This window comes from Pteropus vampyrus, unplaced genomic scaffold (assembly GCF_000151845.1).
Source record: "Pteropus vampyrus isolate Shadow unplaced genomic scaffold, Pvam_2.0 Scaffold145, whole genome shotgun sequence".
In the NCBI taxonomy this organism is placed as follows: Eukaryota; Metazoa; Chordata; class Mammalia; order Chiroptera; family Pteropodidae; genus Pteropus; species Pteropus vampyrus.
This window is the reverse complement of record NW_011888926.1, coordinates 3,569,465-3,587,797: the sequence shown is the minus strand read 5'-3', so window position 1 is coordinate 3,587,797 and position 18,333 is coordinate 3,569,465. Positions and strand designations below refer to the sequence as shown.

General features: G+C 55.6%; 1 protein-coding gene across 3 annotated transcripts in view; it reads right to left on the bottom strand.

Annotated features, from left to right (window-relative positions):
* Positions 1-641: 641 nt before the first annotated feature.
* CBX7 (chromobox 7) overlaps positions 642-18,333 on the bottom strand; it is a 22,389-nt gene continuing 4,697 nt past the window's right edge. The window contains exons 3-6 of one of the 3 annotated variants that reach the window (XM_011369101.2): positions 11,835-11,900; positions 7,278-7,344; positions 4,252-4,603; positions 642-3,862 (exon numbers count right to left, since the gene is read on the bottom strand). In XM_011369101.2, the coding sequence (XP_011367403.1) occupies positions 3,705-3,862; positions 4,252-4,603; positions 7,278-7,344; positions 11,835-11,900 (643 nt within the window). In that variant the 3' untranslated portion in view covers positions 642-3,704. The remainder of the gene's footprint in view (positions 3,863-4,251; positions 4,604-7,277; positions 7,345-11,834; positions 11,901-18,333) is intronic. The other 2 variants (XM_023535908.1, XM_023535909.1) reach the window with 2 other exon arrangements.

Below are 18,333 nucleotides of genomic sequence, written 5' to 3'. Positions count from 1 at the left end.
TGGTAGTGAGACCCATGTTCAAATTCCTGGCTCACTACGGCCCAGCTGTGCAGACCTGAATAGCTAACCATGACCTCAGTATTTGTCCGCACCCGGAAAGGGTGCCGTAATAGTGCCCCCTGCTGAAGGCTGTGCTCAGGTAACATACCTGAGAGTTAGGATGGACATTTATACCAGGGTGACTTTTCTTAGGGACCTAGAATTAGGGTCAAGGCTCAAAGCCGAGAACAAGGCAGGCTAAGTCCCCCCACTTTCTAAAGGAAATTATCTAGGAGCTGTCGGCATGAGGGCCAGACCCTCCCTGCCCCCCGCTGCCCCTGCGGGAGCCAGGAGGCGGAAGCACAGCATCGGCACCCCCACCCCACCCACTCCTCCCCCGAACCCTGACCACACGGTGGGCACGCGTCCATCAACACTCCAGTCTCCAGTTCTCAACCCCTTCCCACCCATGACTCAATTAATCTTCACTCTACATCTGAAAGTCACAGAAAACTGAATCGCCTGTCCAAAGTCAAGGTCAGTCCCTGGCAGACCTGGCACCTACACCCCAGGCTGAGTGCTCGCGGCTGGTGCTCTTTCCTCGTGACACCATCGAAAGAAGGAACTGGATGCCCAAGAGCTTTTTTCAAAATCATCTTTAATGTATTTTTAATAATTTTTTGCCTCATTTACCAGATAAATCATCTAAATAAATAGATGCTATACAGTCTCTTACCAATATCAGTACAAAAATAAAACCGCGTCTGCATCCACTCTGGCTCTCCGCAGCACACACCCACGCAGAAGAGGCATGTGCTGGGGTCCGCTCGTGCCCAGCCCCTCCCAAATACATTCACTTCGTCTGAACAAAGCTCACTGCTCATTCTGTGCAAAGGAAGCGTTATTGTGCTGAGACCTGGAGGCCAGGCTGGCCACTTAGAAAGCAGAAGCTACACCGCCTTACAGAAGCATAGCGCCTTCCTCCGACAGGAGAGGAGAAAGTTGGCGATGGGATCAATGGGGTGACGATCACGGCGCTGCCCAGCGGGCTGCGTTCCGAGTGGCCTTGACGAGGGTGGAGAACATTCTCCTCGGGCAACCCCCACAGCGAAAGAAAAGTACCGACTGGTCTCTCTACATTCAAATGGGTGGGCGCTGGGTGAAGGAGAGGCAGGTGGTCTGTTTCTAAGCCCCCAGCCCCAGGAGTACTGGCCTTCTGGGTGGCGGTGGTGAGGTGGGGTAGGAGGTCAGTGTCCGCCTTGTCCCCTCTCAGGCCCCGGCAGCCCGGCTGGGACACTCAGGGCTGGGAGGTGGGCTTGCAAGGCCGCACCCAGCCCCTCATAGAGGTCTCTGTCCCAAGAGCCCACAGCCCTTCTGGCTCCCGCGGGGTTCGGCCTTCCCTGAGACACAGGGCCCCGTGGGCTGCAAAGGGCTAAACAAGAGGCAAGCAGTGTTCCGTTGCTCATGACAGAAAAACAGCTGCCTCATTCCACAAAAGAGCCCCCCAAGCCCCCAGTCCTGCAGATTTGCACAAAGAGCTCTTTGAAAGTGCCCATGAGGCAGGAAGAGTTCCTGTGTCCCCTGGGGATGGAGAATAAATGTGACTCCTATTGAAAGCTGCCAGCCATGTCCCAAAGCCATGGCCAATGGCATTTAGGCAGAGGCCCCCCCCCTGCCCACCCACCCTCTGGTACCCTCACCTCTGCTGGGAGCCCCTGTCCTGGGAGAGTCCCCAATTCCAGCTGCCCTTCCCTTCCCGGGGGTCCCACAGCTGGGTGGGTGGGGCTTCCTGCTGCCCCTCCTTTCCCTGACCCACCCCCACTTACTCCTCCCGATTAAACTCCCCAGGCTGGTGGTGAATGAAGTCACCAGGGAGGAGACCGTACCCCAATGGAAGCACTGAATTAACCCTGGACAATGAAGGATTAAGGAGGAAGGAGAGAGAGAGAGACCAGGGATTTTGGAATCTTGCCAGCAGGTCACCCAAAACAGAAATGGGGTGCAGGCTGTCTTTGGTCTGGGAGCGTGGGAAGAAGGGGTCTGGAGGAAGAGCAGCCCTATTGTTGCCTCGGCAGGGATTCTGCTGACAGCGAGTGGGGAGACAGCCCTGGGGGAGGCAGGCAGCGATAGCAGAAGGGTGGAGGGAGCCCGCCTTTTCCTTGCTCCCCTGGTGTGCCGCACCCCAATGTGGCTAGGATAGGGGCTAAGTCACTTCTCACTGCCGGGGAAGCTACTAGTCCACAGGGCACATGTGTGCAAACCAGAAAACGAGTGCCCCTTCCTCCTGGCAGACACGGCCCCTTGCCGTCGGGGGCGCGGTGCTTGTAAACAGCCTGACCCACTGTCCACAGCAGCCTGACCACAGGAAGACATGTCAGAGGTTCCCCCACAGGAAAACAAGGCCAGCCCCAGCTTCGGCCTGTCAGGTGGATGGGGAGGGAACACGGAACAGAAGGAGGAGGGTGTCAGGGGTCAAGGCTGCCCTGAGAAGGTGGTGGGACTCTCCCTCCTCCCTGACCACCCACATCCACACCCAGCGCCAGCTGAGCTGGACAGGAGGACAGAGAAAGAGGGGAGTAGGAAGGGCTGAAAAGTCACCTGAGTCAGAGAGAACAAGAGGCCCCCAGGGGAGGAAGCACAGGCTGAGCGCCTCAGAGCTATGCCGATGCCCGCACACCTGCGCGGAAGCGTGCACGCCTGCAACTGGCCGGCAGAAGTCGCAACACCACGGCAGCGTGTCTGGTGCGCTTGAGGCCACCTAGCCCAAGGCCAGACCCCTGCTGACAGCTTCCAGCAAATGGAGTTGGGCTAGATCCTGTCACGTGATGGGCTGTGTAAGATGGGGTGAGTGTGGGGTGACTGTGGCAGATTATTCTGTGCTGTGAATCACCCCATATTCACCTGGTCAAGGTTTCTACACAGGAGGTTTGCAAGGCCCACTGCACACATCTGCAAACACGCGCACGCACTCACGAGGGCAGGAGGCAGTATACGTGTGCACACCTGTGCAGCTGGGTGTGCACGCGAGTGTTTCTCACAGGCCAGGGATGGGGGACAGGGTGGAACGCTCAGCAGAAGGGGCTGTACTGGTAACCGCCCCCAGGGAAAGGCAGAGACCTGTCTGAAGGGGATCAGACAGGTATCGGACACATAGGACACACCACAGCAATCTCCAACTTCCTCTGGCCCCTTCTCTCTGCCCTTGGCTCCTGGTCAAAAGCAGCCTCCCATCCCACCACAAGCTGGAGTGCAAAGTTAAAAATAAAGACCCCTCCCTCTCCCCCACACCCCCTCCCAAAAAAAAAAAGGAAAAGAAAAAGTCAACCAGAAAGGCTCAGGCGGGCTGCTCGAGGCAGAGGGTTTGGGCCTTCTCATCTTCCTGCAGTCCCTAGGACCAGCCGCTGTGTCTCCAGAGAAGAATAACGATAGAGGTGTCCAGGGGAGAGTGGCCCTGTCCCCATCCTGCCCTGGAGATGGTGCCCCAACTGACAGAGCAGTGCTGGACCTCCCCCATTCCGACTCCGAGGCAACCCAGAGACCTCTCTGTAAACATCGCGTGCAGGGAAAGGGACAGGGTAGTGGGAGAGGGTCGGGATCTTCTCCCCTTTTCCTATTCCATATTTTTTTAAATAAAATAATTATCCCATCCCCGAGCCCTCCCCGTCTCTGGAAGTCCCCACCCCAAGCCCCCCAAAAAACAGTTTAAGAAAAGTAAAAATGGTGACTCAGAACTTCCCACTGCGGTCTCGGAAGAAGCCCTCAGCTGCCTGGGCCTCACGGAAGGTGACGGTGATGGAGTTGGCTGTGATATCGGTCACTGTCACTTCACTTGTGGGGAGCGTAGGTGTCCAGGGAGGGGGCCCCTCGGCCAGGTCAGCATCTGCTACAACCGTGAGAGAAAGACAGACAGATGGGGGACAGCGTTGACAACAAGGTGGGGAACGTGAGAATGGGTGGCAGCATGCAGACCGCCCTCCACTGCCCACCACCGGGTCCTCCTGCGTCTCCAGCCAGGTCAGAGTCTAGCTCAGGGCTGGACACAGGGGAGGAGGGCACTACATTCATCTTTCCTGGCTGGACCAGAGCTGATATGATCCTGAATAGAACCACAGAAAGAGCTCTGGGCTGGGTGCCAGGGTCCTCGCAGGTTGTGTGGCCTTGAGAGCACCCCGTGCCCTCTCTGGGCACTAGGCCAGCTGAACCTGATGACTCAGGGGACATTCCCAGCTTTGAGGGTCTCTGGGCCTGGGCCGAGGGGCTGGGCCACCTTACCCTCCTCTTCAGGGGGCTGCTCAGCAGGCTCCCACTCGCTGGCTGCCTGCAGGACATCCGGGGCCGGTGACTCCTGCAGGAAGAGCTCCCGTCGATGGCTGTGACTCTCCAGGTTGGGCCCACGGGGCGGGAACTTCTTGCGTGAGAGCCGCAGGTACTTGTGGGCCTTGCGCGGCTTGCGGAGCGGGAAGGGCAGGGTGGGCACCAAGGGGCCCTTGTCCACCAGCTCGGGTGCCCCCGCCTTGACCACCCCCTCGGGGCTCCCGCTGCCGAGTGGGCGCGTCAGAGAGAAGCAGAGCTTCTCCTTGCCCTTGGCCTTGTGGGAGCTCCGCAGGTCCATGCTGTACAGCCGCTGCGGGGGCAAGCCAGGGCACGGCGGGTCAGCCCTGCCCTCCCACCCGCTGCCGCGCCTTTGCTCATGCTGTTCCGCCCGCCCAAGTGCTCTTCCCCACGTTTCATGGCCCAGAGCCAGCCATCGGCCCACCCCCAGCCCAGCCAGAGAGCAGCCCCTGACCGGCCCAGCCCCATCTCGGCCCCAAACAGCAGCCTTATCTCCCTAGGGAGCTGTAGGGGGCTCAGGGACAAGGGCCGCAGGCATATGCCTTCGGCACATGCCTTCAGCACACAGGGAAGGAGCAAACGAGAGGCACGAAGTCAAAACTGACTGACAAAAAACAGATCTGGATTTATGAAGCAGATGAATTAAGGAATTATTCTTCATTATAGGAAAGGAATCTTTGCTCACTAAAGGGCACTCATAGCTGAGACAGCCAGCTCACCAGGGAAATGGTGTAAGGCAGAGGGCTCTGGAGGTTCTTGGGGCAAGTTGACCAAGGTGGCGCGATGCTCTGCCAGGAGCCTGCAGGTGTCCCTGGACCCGTCTGGGGTGCTGCTCAGCCCTGAGCTGCAGCCCTCTGCTGCTCTGCCTCACTCTTATTAAAATGTGCTGGAGGGAACATTCTCCCACCAGTCAATGGCTGGAGTTTTGCAACTTGGGGATTTGTCTTATTGACTTTCGGGGGAAATTTATACAAGTCTAAGAAAGACTCCCGGTGCTAAAATGTTGGGAGGGCTCGAATCACTCTGGGATAGTACCTTTTACTGCTGCCTGTTGCCAGAGGCCAAGAGCTCCCAAGAAGAGAGTGAGGCCATCAGATGGGACCTGTAGGTCAAACATCTCCAGCTGGGAGCAAAGGTCATATGTGCGGGCTCCGTTCTCCTGTCCCATTGCCAATACCCATCACTGGGCATGGGGTTCAAGTTGTCATGGTGATGGGAGGAGGGCTGAAGTGAGAGGGGATCGGAAAATACTGCAATGCTAGGAGGGCTTATCCGATATGCAGGTTTATATAAACCCGTTCCCTCAGCCTGGCTCATAGACCACAAACCCAGCAAACTCTCCCACAGTTATGCAAGGCGGACTCATCTCTGTCCTTCTCCACCTCTCCATGAGAGGACCACAGCTACTAAGGAGGATCCAGGAGAATCAGAAGTCAGATCTGGGTCTTAATCCAGATGTGAGGCCCTGGGTAAACTGCCTGAGCTCGGTTTCTTCATCAGTGAAACGATGAACAAGCTTTGGTAGCCAGCCTCCAAGATGGCCCCACCAATAACCGCCTCTGGGAATTCACGCCGTGTGAATCGCACACTGAGTACTGCGGTGTGGGACTTCCGAGGCTAGGTCGTTAAAGACACTGTGCTTCTTCCTTGCTCTCTCTCTTGGATCACCCACTCTGGGGAAGCAAGGGGCCGTACTGTGCGGCCACCAGCAGCCCTCTGGTCAGGCCCACGTGGTAAGAAAGCAGGCTTCCTGTCAACGGCCAGCACTGACACGCCCGGCCTGGGAGCAGCCCTTTGGAAGCGGGTCATCCAGCCCCAGTGAAGCCTTCAGATGAGCAGATCCCAGGCCGAAGCGGAATCACTAAAGAACTAGCTAAAGCACTCCTGGACTCCTGACCCACCGAGCCCTATGGTATCAGCAGTGTTCACTGCTTTCGGTTAGTTAGGAGGGGAATTTATTACACAGAAATAGATGAAGACACACCTGTGCAGAGGAAGCGTGCTCACTGTGAAGAGCACTGCGCACAGAGCTGAGCGTGGCGATGTCTGACAGAGGCCACTTCCCTTCCGGGGACCCAATGCACACCGAGCCCTATGGAGCACACCCACGCACGAATGGAGGCCCACCTATTCTGGCAGAAGCCTCAGGCGATCGACAATCAAGAGTGAACAGGAGGCTGGACGTGGCTCACACTGCGCATAGACCAGGAAGACTTATTTTTGGCTCCGATACCTGGATGGGCCTCGCTAAATTAGGGAGAGTGGGTATTCCTATCATTCCCATTTTACAGATGCGAAAACTCCAGCTCAGAGAAACTAGCCACCTAACATAATGGCCTCAAATCACATAACTACATCACTTTGGACTCCGTCCTCTTTTCAGTGCAAAGCAGTGAGGTCAGGAAAGTGCCCCCAAGACCTAAGTAATGGGATGTCACAAAGTAGATGCCACCTGCGGCAGAGGACTGGAAAAGGAGGCCCTGTAGGTTTCTTCTCACTCAAATGACAGGTTTCTAGGACATTCCAAGGCTATGGTTCCAGAATCCCAAGAGTCCCCCTTTCTTGGATTCTAAACTTCCAAGCTTCCATGCTTCCTCAATTCTAAAGTTTTTGTCCCTAAGGATCTCAAATATTACAATTTTGTGTTTTGAGGACTTTGAGCATCAAAAAGGCTCATTTACAAGATTCTAAACTTTCAAAATTCTAAGAGCCCATTAGCCATACATTGCTCTCCACTCCGCCACAGCACCCCCAGGCTGTCCTCCTGGGGCACCAACCCCACATTTCGACTTTTCCCAGCTCCTTCCATTGGACCTTACCAGATAAGCGCCCCTGCACACAGGGCCGGGGTGGGGCTGAGGAGGGAGGGTGGTTCAGCTCAACGAGCTGAGCGATTGAATGGATGGGGCCGGCTGGCGGGACGAGCGAGGGGGACCTGCGGGCGGGCACCAACGCTGGCGGGTTACCTGCAGCAGAAGCCGCTTGGGTTTCGGACCTCTCTTCCTATACCCCGACGCTCGGTCTCTCTCCTCCCTGGGGTGCAAAGCAGATGGCAGAAGAAAAGGAAACACTGGTGATATTTAAGGGAAAATAAGGTGTCTGCTCCTACCCACCCTTTGCTGTCTATGGGGAACACCCTCCACAGGCCATCTCCCAATTTAGGGGTAGGGGCAACTCCCTGTTGCTCTTTTTAGGCCATACAACAGGGTCACGTGTTCAGCTCCCAGGGCCTCGGTCTTCCCAGCTGACAAAAGGCAAGGGCACAGCCGCTGGTCCCAATCGCTGAGGTGGGACTCAGGTGGCATCTCCAAAAATATGTGGTTCTTGATTGGGCTCTGGGGTCATCCAAGAGCTCTGCTCCACGTGCCACTGGAAATAACTCCCCGCGCCCCCCCCCCGGCTGCCCCCCAAAATGTAGCTTGTTTCCACTCTTAGCAGAGCATAGAAACCTGTTAATCAAGTTTGCCTTGAGCATCCCAGGGCAACTGATGAGACTGGGAATGGTCCTTCCCCTTTGGGATCTGCATGCCTGGTGGAGAGGACAGGCTCCCATTTGTCTGTAACTGTCCAGCCAGGGAATGGGAGAAAACTAGCCTGTACTGAGTCCCTAGGAGATGCCAGATTCTGTGGGTGCCTCTCCATATCCCAAATGCACAAAGCCGCACACCACAGACACCAGAAATGACGACAGAGATGTCACCAGTGCCTGAAGCGGTGGGAAAAGTCAGTCATTCCGTTCCGCCCACCTCACTTCATTCCACTCACACGTCGTGTGGCTCCCCCTGCAGAGGCCACGCGGACGCAGCAGGAATATGAAGGCAGGAGTGACGAGAAAAGTTCTGAGAGGTTCTAAATTAAGTTCCAGCGGGCCAGAGAGTGAAAGGAGACAGAGCAGTCAGCCTGTTCAGAGCTGTGGGTCAGCTGAGAAGGCTGCTCACATTCCTGAATGTGTGCTAGCGCCTTAACTGACTCCAGGCGTCCGTGAGACACCACCAGCCACGCTGCGTCCCGCTCATGCACAAACTTTCAGGACCACTGCCTGTAACGAAGCAGTGAATATTTTTTCCTTACATACTCTTCGCTGCCCGCACTTCACCTTTTCCATCCCCCCCACCCCCGCTTATCTGTAGCCAATGTAAAATCTTTCAAAACTTACATATTTCTTCCCCAAAATATAATGTATAAAAAAATGCCCATCAACTGCAGGACAGCAGACGGTGTCCTTCTCCACGCAGCCCTGCTGCTACTGGTTTAGACTTCAGGCCCCAGAACTTGGTCCTTTTCTGGCTAGCAGTATGGCCCAATAAACCCTTTCTCTTAAAGTCTTTCAGCCATGGAAGTTAGGTTTTTTGTGTAACGGTGTCCTTCCCCTTACTGGTTGTGTGACCTTAGAGCTCAGCTAAACCCACGAATCCAGGAGGCTGTTTCTGCTATTACCCCCTCTAGGCAGCTGTGGCCCACCGTCAGGGTGTCTCCAGGGCTGCCGGGGCCTGGTGGAGGGCCCGCCCTCTCTATGGAGCCGGCCTCATAGGGAACCAGCATTTGAAAGAAGCATCCAGGGCACCGAGATTCACGCTCCCTGCGGCTCACCAGCACAGACCTCCTAAGCCCTCGGCACCCAATACTGAGTGCCAGGACACCCCGTTCCAGGCCCAGCTCTGCCCTGACCCATGGAAGCCCTCGCTGGTCACTTCCCCTCTCTGGGCCTCAGTGTCCTTGTCTGGAACAAGGGGCTCCCTTCCCAGATGGTCTCTAGAGCTCTTGAGAAGAGCGAGAGGTCCATGGTATTTATGAAATGGGGGGTTAGAAAGGCTAAAATAATAGAGGAAGAGAGAGGGAAGAAAAAGGAAAGAGGACGAGGAGGAGGAAGCAGAGGGGGGAAAGGGAAGGGCCTTGAGGGAAAATAGTAATGAGGATAATGTGTTTACTATATTTACGTAAGCGTTATTTATCACCATCGTCACCTACTGGACACTGCGCGAGGTACAGCTTTAACCCTCAGCCACCCCATGAGGGAGGCACTGTTACCGTCCTCATTTCACAGCGGTGGAAACTGAGGCACAGAGAGGTTAAGTAACTCACGCGATGCCAAATTATGACACTTGCCGCTGAGCTCTGGGTTCCAAACTTGGGAGGGTCAGGCCTAGGATCCCAGGCGGGGTCAGCAGGACAGGCCTGGAGCCCAGTCTGCAGCCCCCCTTCCCCCTTCTGCCTGGAAAACTGTGAGGGGTGAGGAAGGGAGGGTGATGTGGGGCGCCCATTCTATCCAGTCCTTACCAACCCAGGGCCTGGTTTCTGTCAGCCCTGGACACTCCGACAATTTCTGTCCAGGGCAGAGGCCACCACAGGGTCGTGGCCCCAGCAAGCCCTCAGTGCCTCCCAGCCCCCGCTGGTGTGCAGGGGCGCCCCAGCAGAGCCCCCGTGCCGCCCCCCTGAGTCTCTTTAAAAGCCTGCAGAGCAGGCATTAAATGGACATCACTCCCTTCCACTCCCTTTTCACCAGGACTGAGAGAGAAGGAAGCCAGTGTCACGCACTAAGTCTGCAGCGTCTCCTAGCTCCTAGTTTGTTCCTTGACTACTGACTTCTCTGACTCATTCAAAATATCACCCCAATCCTCCACCAGGACTTACTCAGCTCTCCCTGAGTTGTTACCCCCATCCCTTCAGCTGCCCCTGCCCTCCCCCCACTGCCCCCTCTCCTCCCTCATCCCCCACAGCTTCCCGGCTCACACCACCCCAGTCAGCCACACGCAGAGCCACACTTGCCTCCATGCTGCTTCTCAAACACAGGTCCTCACCCCAGGGCCTGTGCACTCACTGTGCTTGATCCAGGACATTCTCTAAAATACCCACTCGGCTCATTCTCTCACTTAATTCAGGTCTTTGGTCAAACATCACCCCCATTCATCCTTCTCCATGTCCCTGTCTTTGAGCAGTGATCACCATCTGACACTGGACATGTTTATTAGTGTCCTTCTTATTGTGTGTCTCTGCACTGGAAAGTGAACCACGTGTGGGTAGGGACATTTGCTGGTGCTTTCTTGCTGTATCCCAAGCAGCTGGAATAGTGCCTGGTATGGACGAGGATTTCAACCAAGACTTGTTGAACAAATCGAAGAATGACTAGCTGGCCCCTAATTACCATCAGAAGGTACTCACACGTGTGTGTCCACACTCACAGGCTTACAAAGTGCGTTCACATCCCTTTGCTCCCTACGAAAGCCCCACGAGGTCAGCATACTATCCCCATTTCATGGATGGGAAAGCTGAGGCTCAGAGAAGGAAAGGCCTTGCCCGACACCTCGCAGCTGGGGAGGGCAGAGCCAGGATTCTAATCGAGGCCTTTAACATCTGCCAATGCTCTCCTTACCACATTCCAGGACACTCCAAAAGATTCTCCCAGGGTCACAACTCTTTTGCTCAAGGCCCCACAAGCAGTGGGACAGGGTCGCCCTCCTTTTTAAAAGAAGAAACAGCGGGAACTGGTCCTTCGCATCAGAAGCAGACCTCCCAGGGGAGAAGCGATGAGAAGGGGCATGAGGGACAGAGAAAGGGCATCTGACATGGAGTCAGGAGGCCCAGGTTGAGTACTGGCTGGTCTACTTTCTGGCTGTGAGGCTCCCTGCCTGTCAGACGAGACCCTCAACCCTGTCTCAGGAGGTTCAAGAAGGAGCCAAATGAAACGATTTTAGGAAATAGTCCACACTGCACAGGTTAATGTCTGGGGAGAGGCTACAGGACGGGGGTTGCCTGCTGGCAGGTCAGCACTGCTGGGCGCTGGGCCTGGCACTGGGCCCACGCAGCAGAAGGGACCTGCTAGATTCTGCTCAAAGCCCCCACACCGGGACGCTCCTTGCTGAGATGTGTCCTCATGGCCTTTGGAGAAGCTGCCGACCACGAGCCAACCTGTGAATCTCAGCAGAGCAAGGGCAGATGTGGGAGACTGAGGCCTGGGCAGCTTTACCCAGGGCCATTCAGCGAGGTGGCAGCGAGGTGGCGGCCAGGTGGGGTGGACCAGAACTCAGCTATCCTGGCTCCAAAGTCAGGCCCCCTCCCAGCCCTGCCCTGAGCTTTATCAGACTCATCCTCCCCTGCTGAGGGAATCTCTAAGGAGCATGTCTCTGATCTGTCCCCAAGGGCATGACTGGGCATTGCTGACATTGCCACCCATCACACATACAGCATTGCTCTGATGCATTTTTATATTCTTCACTGGAACTGAAACCCTACCTTACAGGGAAGTTGCGGCAGGAGTTATTGGGGTGGCCCAGTTTATAGCAGAGAGACCGAGGCCTGGGGAGGGGAGGAAAGTGGCCAGCACCAGCAACAGGAAAAGGACCAGGGCCCTCAGCTTCCCTGGACCTGGTACTCGACACCTTCCCCTAGTCGCAGACTAGACCGGGCTGTCCCCGCCCGACTCCCGCTGCCCATGCCCCTTGTTCAGAGCCAAGCCAACGGCAGGCTCCCTGGGAAACCTCCAAGCCTGCCTGTCACCCAGCCCCATGGCAGGCTGAGCCCCTTACTTCTCCTCATAGGCCATGACCAGGCGAGGGTCCAGGATGTGCTCTTCTGGCTCCCACGTGCTGTACCTGGGAGAGAAACGAGAGGTCAGAGCTGCCCTGCTCCCCACTGGATTCACAGAGGCCACTCCACCAGAGCCCACTGTCTCAGGCTCTCACCACCATGGAGCTGTCCTTGGTCGCCCAGGCTAGGTCAGGGGCCTCCTTAGGGCTCCAGCATGACCAGAACTCCCCTCGTTCTGAGCACTGATCACGCCACCTATAAATGTGTCCAACTTCCAGTGAGACCCCATGTTCATCTCAGGAGCATGGGGTGCTTGGAAAAGGGCAGGGCCTCTAAGTCACGGATTACCTTCCTAGAAGAGGCTAGAGTGTGTGGCAAGGGCAGGGGCTCTGAGCCTGGCTGCCTGGGTTCAAATCCCAGTTCTGCCCCTGCTAGCTGCAGAACCTTGAATGATTTACTTAATGCACCTTCGCCACGACTTCCCCATGTATAAAGGACTCTTATGCTGATTAAATGCGTTATGTGTCTAAGTGTTTAGAGCAGTGCCTGGCACACAGGAAGTGCTCTGTGCTCATCGCTGTTGTTGTCCCGCCCCTCCTCAAACCCCAGCCCCAGCACAGCCTCTCTGCCCAGGCTGAGCTGCTCCCTCCCATCTCAGGACACATCTGTGGCATCATGGTCGGGTCTGAAGTGCCCTTGTATCAGGGACCAGCACACAGCAGGAATTTGCTAAGTGTCCAGCAACTGGATGGTGCAGCGGTCATATGGCAGGCCCTCTTGGCATTTCCCCAGGGGATCTTCTACCACTCCCAGACCAGAGAGCATGCCCTGTGGGACAGACCTGGGCTGAGACAGCTCAGCACTTCCCGAGCTCAGCCACCCTTGTTCCACCTGCACTGTCATTTACTTAGTATCAGCCTTTAATGCAGCTCATTTTTTAGTTTATATAGTTCTATTTTTACAGCAGACTGTATATGACTTCCATAAGTGGAAAAACCAGTATCGCTCCCCATAAACAGATGCTAGTATATAAAAAATTTAAAAACATATATGTTTGTATCTGTACATATGCACATACATGCAAATATACTATGTATAAACCTAACAGTGTGTATGTGCACATGTGTATGCACAAACAAAACCAAAGCAATGGACTATGATTCTGGCCGGGGCTGCACCTAGCTCTGCTGGATAAGAAAGGAAATGGGCAGGTATTAGGGAGGTGTTAGGAGGCAGAAAGAGGCTGGGCGGGGCCCCTGCCCCCATAGTCCACAACAGCCTAACTAAAACCATTTTAAACTGTCCTGGGACTGTGGAACCTCACAGTAGTCCAATCTAGATCAAACAAGTTGCCCCAAAACAGAATCCTCTCCTCCTTTCTCCAGTGATACTGCCGCATACCGACTTCCTGTCGGTGCCCTGTTGAGATCTGTGGACTCAGCAATGAAGGTCCATGCTCTAAGGCCTTATAGCCCCTACCCACGTGCCACATGCCCAGCTTGAGCAGGCACCATCTCACCTCTGCACGTGCTGTGCTCTCCCCGCTCCAGTGAACTCCTACTCATCCTTTTAAGAGCCACGTCCTTGTGGCTTTCCCTGACATCTCTCTCAGCTAGTAACAGTCCCCTTTGAATCCTCTCCCAGCAGGGTGAACCCTCCCCACTATGGCCTTACTGTTGCACTTGGCATCTATCATAATTACCGATGAACCCAGATGGCATCCTGGTGGGCAGATGGCAACCCTTCCCCAGGCGCTCTGGGAATGGCTCTACAAGCCACTGCAATTTTGCTCACCCTGAAGCAATGCTGAAAGTGAAACAGGTTTGTTTGTTTGTTTTTAAGTAGTTTGGGTAAAGCCCCAACTATGAGCAACCAGAGGCTGATTGAGACTCCATACCTTCCTCTCCGAAAATGAAGGATGAATTTCCACTACTGGAACTAATTACAAGAAAGGGGGGATTCTGTGTTCCTCCTTCGGCTGCCTTGCCCTCTTTCTCTAGCTGTGGAAAGGTCACCTCACTCTGCCCTGCCCGCTTCCCCAACATCCTGCCCATTTTTTGTTGATGTAGCTGCTATGCGGTTCCTGGCAAGTCCCTAACCTTCTCTGGACCCGTTTCCTCATCTTAGAATTACCAGCACCACCACAGTAGCAGCAAGGAGGGAGCGTGGACTACCACCAGGGACCCAGCGACTCTTCCTAACATCCTCATGAGGTAGGTGACCCTATTTTACAAATGAAGACACTGAGGCACAGAGGGTAAATATCTTGCCAAGGCCACTGAGCCAGTGAGTGGCCAGTCTGTGGTTGGAACTCAGTTAAATCTCTGCCTTCTGGTCCCGCACATGTCACCGAGGTGGGACGTCCATGGAAGAGGGGAACAGCCTGACTGACCAGTCCTCGGTATCGGACTGCGAGGATCGGAACACAGTAGGTACACAGAAAGGGTTGGAGGATTCAAAGGGGGCTGTTACTAGCCTGGGGCATGAATCCATGGGATCTGAGGCAACAGCACAGGGTCAAACTTGGCAGCTGGAGGCCTGGCCCTGCTCCCATGCTAGGGGAATGGAAGGGGAGGTGGATGGCACGAGTGTCTGTCAAACACCCTGGGTTCCCCTAAAATGGAGGACAATCGTGCTCCTCCGCAGAGTGGGGATCCAGAGGCCACAGAGACGGCAAATCCATTTCGGGAACAGAAGGGCTCAAGAACAGGAGCGCACAGGCGGCAGCGTCCACAACCTGGGCGACATCACGGGGCCAGAAGGGGAGAGCAGAGGGAACCCGCGCACACTGCGCGGCTACGGAGTACTAGGTGAGGTGCCGAGGACCCATTTCGCATCGCCCCGCCCCTCCCTTCTTCCGCGAGCCTGGGCGTCGCGCGCGCGCACGCAGTGGGGGCTCGTACCCCGGATTACCGGGCCAACCAATGGGGGACGGGGGCGGGGACGACGCGCGCTGACTGAGGTAAACACGGCCACGTGACCGACAGCCCCGCCCCCTCGGGACCGGTAAACAGGCTCCCGGCTGGGGCCAGAGCCCGGTCTGCGCAGGCTCGCGCCGTGCTGGGGGCGGGGCGCCCCGCAGAGCCAGGCCTGCCCCATTACCCCACTAGAATTTAAAGCCGGGCAAAATGAGAAGCGAGGTGGGCTGGGGGCAAGCCTGCAGGGGTGGCCTTGCGCGAGCGACTCAATGGCTGAGGCCTCTCTTTACCCATCCGTGAAGTGGGGCTACCAATGGTCTGGCTTTTAGGGTTGATATTCCTATTAGATGTGTTAAGCCATGTGAAGTACTTGGTTCATTATGATACATAATAAAAGCAAATAAGCCTTAAATCAATTTCAAAAGTCTAGAGAGTGCAAAAACCTGCCAAGGATCCAGTCCTGGACTCTGCTGCTGCTGCTGCCCAAACCGAGTCTTAGGAGAAGGAAGCACCTGTGCCTCTGGCTCTGTTATGAACTTCTTGTCATAGGCGCCTTGGCAGGGCCCCTTAAGGCTAGGGCCTCATTTCACAGATGGGGAGATGGAAGTGCAGAGAGGCCAAGGGCTTTGCCCTGGGTCACACAGTTGGTAAATTATAGAATGGGGTTCAAAGGCAGCCTGGATTGGGTCCACAGCCTGAGCATTTCCTACTGAACTAGCCATCAGCGCCCCCCACACAAGAGATCCTCTGTCACCTTTGCCAGAGCTGGCTGTGTATCAAAGGGGCTACGTCTCCAAGCCCTGGGGTCAGACAGCCCACAGTTCAAAATGCCCCAGCTGTATCCCTGGGCAAGGACTCATCTGTAAAGTGGGTTGCCATGAGTCAATTAAATGGGCCAGTGCCTGATCACAGGGGCTTACTGATCAGCAGCTTTCTTACTGCTATGCCCTGAGCGTTGGTCATTACTAACGCTCCACGGAGGCGGTCCTCCCTAGAAGATGCCGTAACATTCGCAAGTGGGAAAGGATGAAAGGAGCACGGTCTCAAAGGGAGAACAGCAGTCCTGGGCAGGTCGCAAGGACAGCGAGGTGTCTGAAGGTCTTTGCGGGGCTGAGAGCACCTGTAGCTGATGATAAAACATCCCCTGCCCTATGCCCCCAACCCCTTCCTGTGCCATTTGCTGTGCCTGCCAGAAGAAGCAAGAAAGCTCTTCTGCCCCGCCTGCTGGGGAGGAAGGCAGTCATTTGTCTGCTGGGAGAGAAAATAGGCGGCAAAGCATGTAAAGGCTTAACAGGATCCTGGCACGGAGCTGGTGTTCCTTTAGAAAATGTGTTTGTTGTTGTTAATATAAGCCTCCCTGGCCAGAGTGAGGAGGGGATTGTGGAGCAGGAAAATCTGACTCCCCTCCCCACTGATGCCGGCACTGCCCTAGCCGAGCCTCCCAGGCCTGCAGGGAGCAGCATGCCCAACGACCCAATCCTCACCTTTCTCAGCTCCTGCTGCGAGCCAGACCCCCCGAGGAGGAAACTGAAGACAAAGTGGGTTACAAAGGAGCCCTGGGTCTCCTGCTTCTCCCTCTGATGTTCTGTCTTCCCCCAAGTGAAGTGGGGTGACAGAGTGGACGACGTGAAGTGGGGACCACAAGGCACGCGGCAGTTATATTCTAGTAAGGACCTCCCTCTAGGTCTCAGTTTCCCCATCTAAGAACTCAGCTAAATGATTTCTAGGCCACTTTGAGTTTCTGTGAGGAATGGAATTCCCCAGGTCCCTCTCCTGGCTGGGGGAAACTAGAAGCTGAACTGTCTAACTATTAATAGCAAACATTTACTAAGTGCTCAGCTGGCTGAGAATGCACCAGGTACTTTCTAGCCATCACCTAATCCTCACAACGCTGTGACAAAGGCTTTGTTGTTCCAGTTTGGAGATGAGGAAGCAGAGGTGCCACCACATTGGGGGACCTGCCCAAGGGCTCACAGCTGTCCAGCTGTGAACCAGGCCAGGAACCCAGGACCGAAGTGTGGGGGAGTCACAGGTGCCCCAGTCATCTGGTCAAACAGGGCTCCCAGAACTCCCTTGGCGGGTCATAAAAGGTAGTCGTGAGGGGCTCATCTGGTGGTCTCAGCATATTAAGAAACCAGTGGCCTCCGGGGCCAGGGCTCCGGCCAACAGAATCATGGAGGGACTGCTCTGGGGGCGCTATGTCTTCCCTGCTGATGGAAGCTCTGATGGGCAGACATATTCATTTGGGATTAATAAAAATGGGAGATAGAACTTTTAATTGATAAGTACCTCTGTTCAGAGAAAGAAATCTTTCAAAAGATGGAATCTACAAAGGAGGAAAAATAGCCAAAAGTGCCTTGAAGGCCACCAAGCTGGGACCATACTCCAACACAATGCCTTCTGGTGCAGAAGCTAAGGGGGGCAAGTACCAGGGAGCCAATGCTCCGGCTGCCCACCCTGGGCATCTCCCTCTAGCTCTCCTGCACTCTTGCTGCCCCTTCGCCCAGGCCGGAAGTCCACCTCTCATCTGCCCGGTGGAGGAAGGGACCCTTCTTCAGTCCTGGGGTGTTTGGGAAGGGGCAGCAGGAGCAGGAGGAATGCGCAAGTGCATTATCTTGTTGGCCAGCCACCAACTCCAACCATAAGGATGCCTGCAGGTCACCCTGGACACAGGCCCAAACCTTTCACCCCACAGGTGAAGGAGCCCATTGGGAGAGCAGGGCCTGGACTATTGAACCCGTTTTGCAGAGAAGGAAGCTGAAGCGGCATAAACCATCTTCCCCTCTGCTGTCTCTTCCCACCATACCCCCCAAGGTGCTCCCTAGGACACAATACCAGGCCAGCCCCCTCCACCAGCACAGCAGAAAGCCCCTGGCACAGACAGCAGAGGCTCCACGCAGACAGGGGTTCCAGGAGTAGGTCTCTGGGAGACAGGGCAGGGAGGTGGGGCACCTACAGACCAATGGGGAGGCCCCACGACTTGTTCATTCACCCCCCACCCCCCAAACAACTCCCTGCTGGGATGTGATTGGTTGTGTGAATGATCCTGATTGGGCCTCTGCAAGATAGGTGGAGCGACTGGGAGAGGTCCTAGACCCAGCTCCCAGCCCCCCAACTCTAAGAGGGAAGAGGCACAAAGGAGATACCTGAAAATGAGAAGGCCTAGTTCAACTCTTGCTGTGTGACTTAAGGCAAGCAGCTTACCCTCTCTGAGCCTGTTTCCTCATTTTTAGAGATCACCAGCCCACCTGCCTCACAAGGCTGTATGGGAACCTGCTCTATAGACAAGAGTGCTGTCCAAAGGCAAGGTGGGCTTAGGCTCTGTCCCTAGTTCTATGGCACTGAGGACTCGTGCCCCACTGGCTAGACTTGTCTTACCCAGCCCCACAAACTCCTGCCCAAGCCCTGTACTTGCTGTGGCTTGGGGGCTTCTCCACCCGGCCAGCAGCCATCTCTGAAGCCAGGATGCTGGACCTTCACCTCCCAGGTGCCAGGAAAAGCAAGAAGGAGGGTAGGGGAGGCTCCAACCAGAAGATGGAGCTCAACCAAGGGGAGCAGGTGAAAAGGGAAGCTGGGGCCC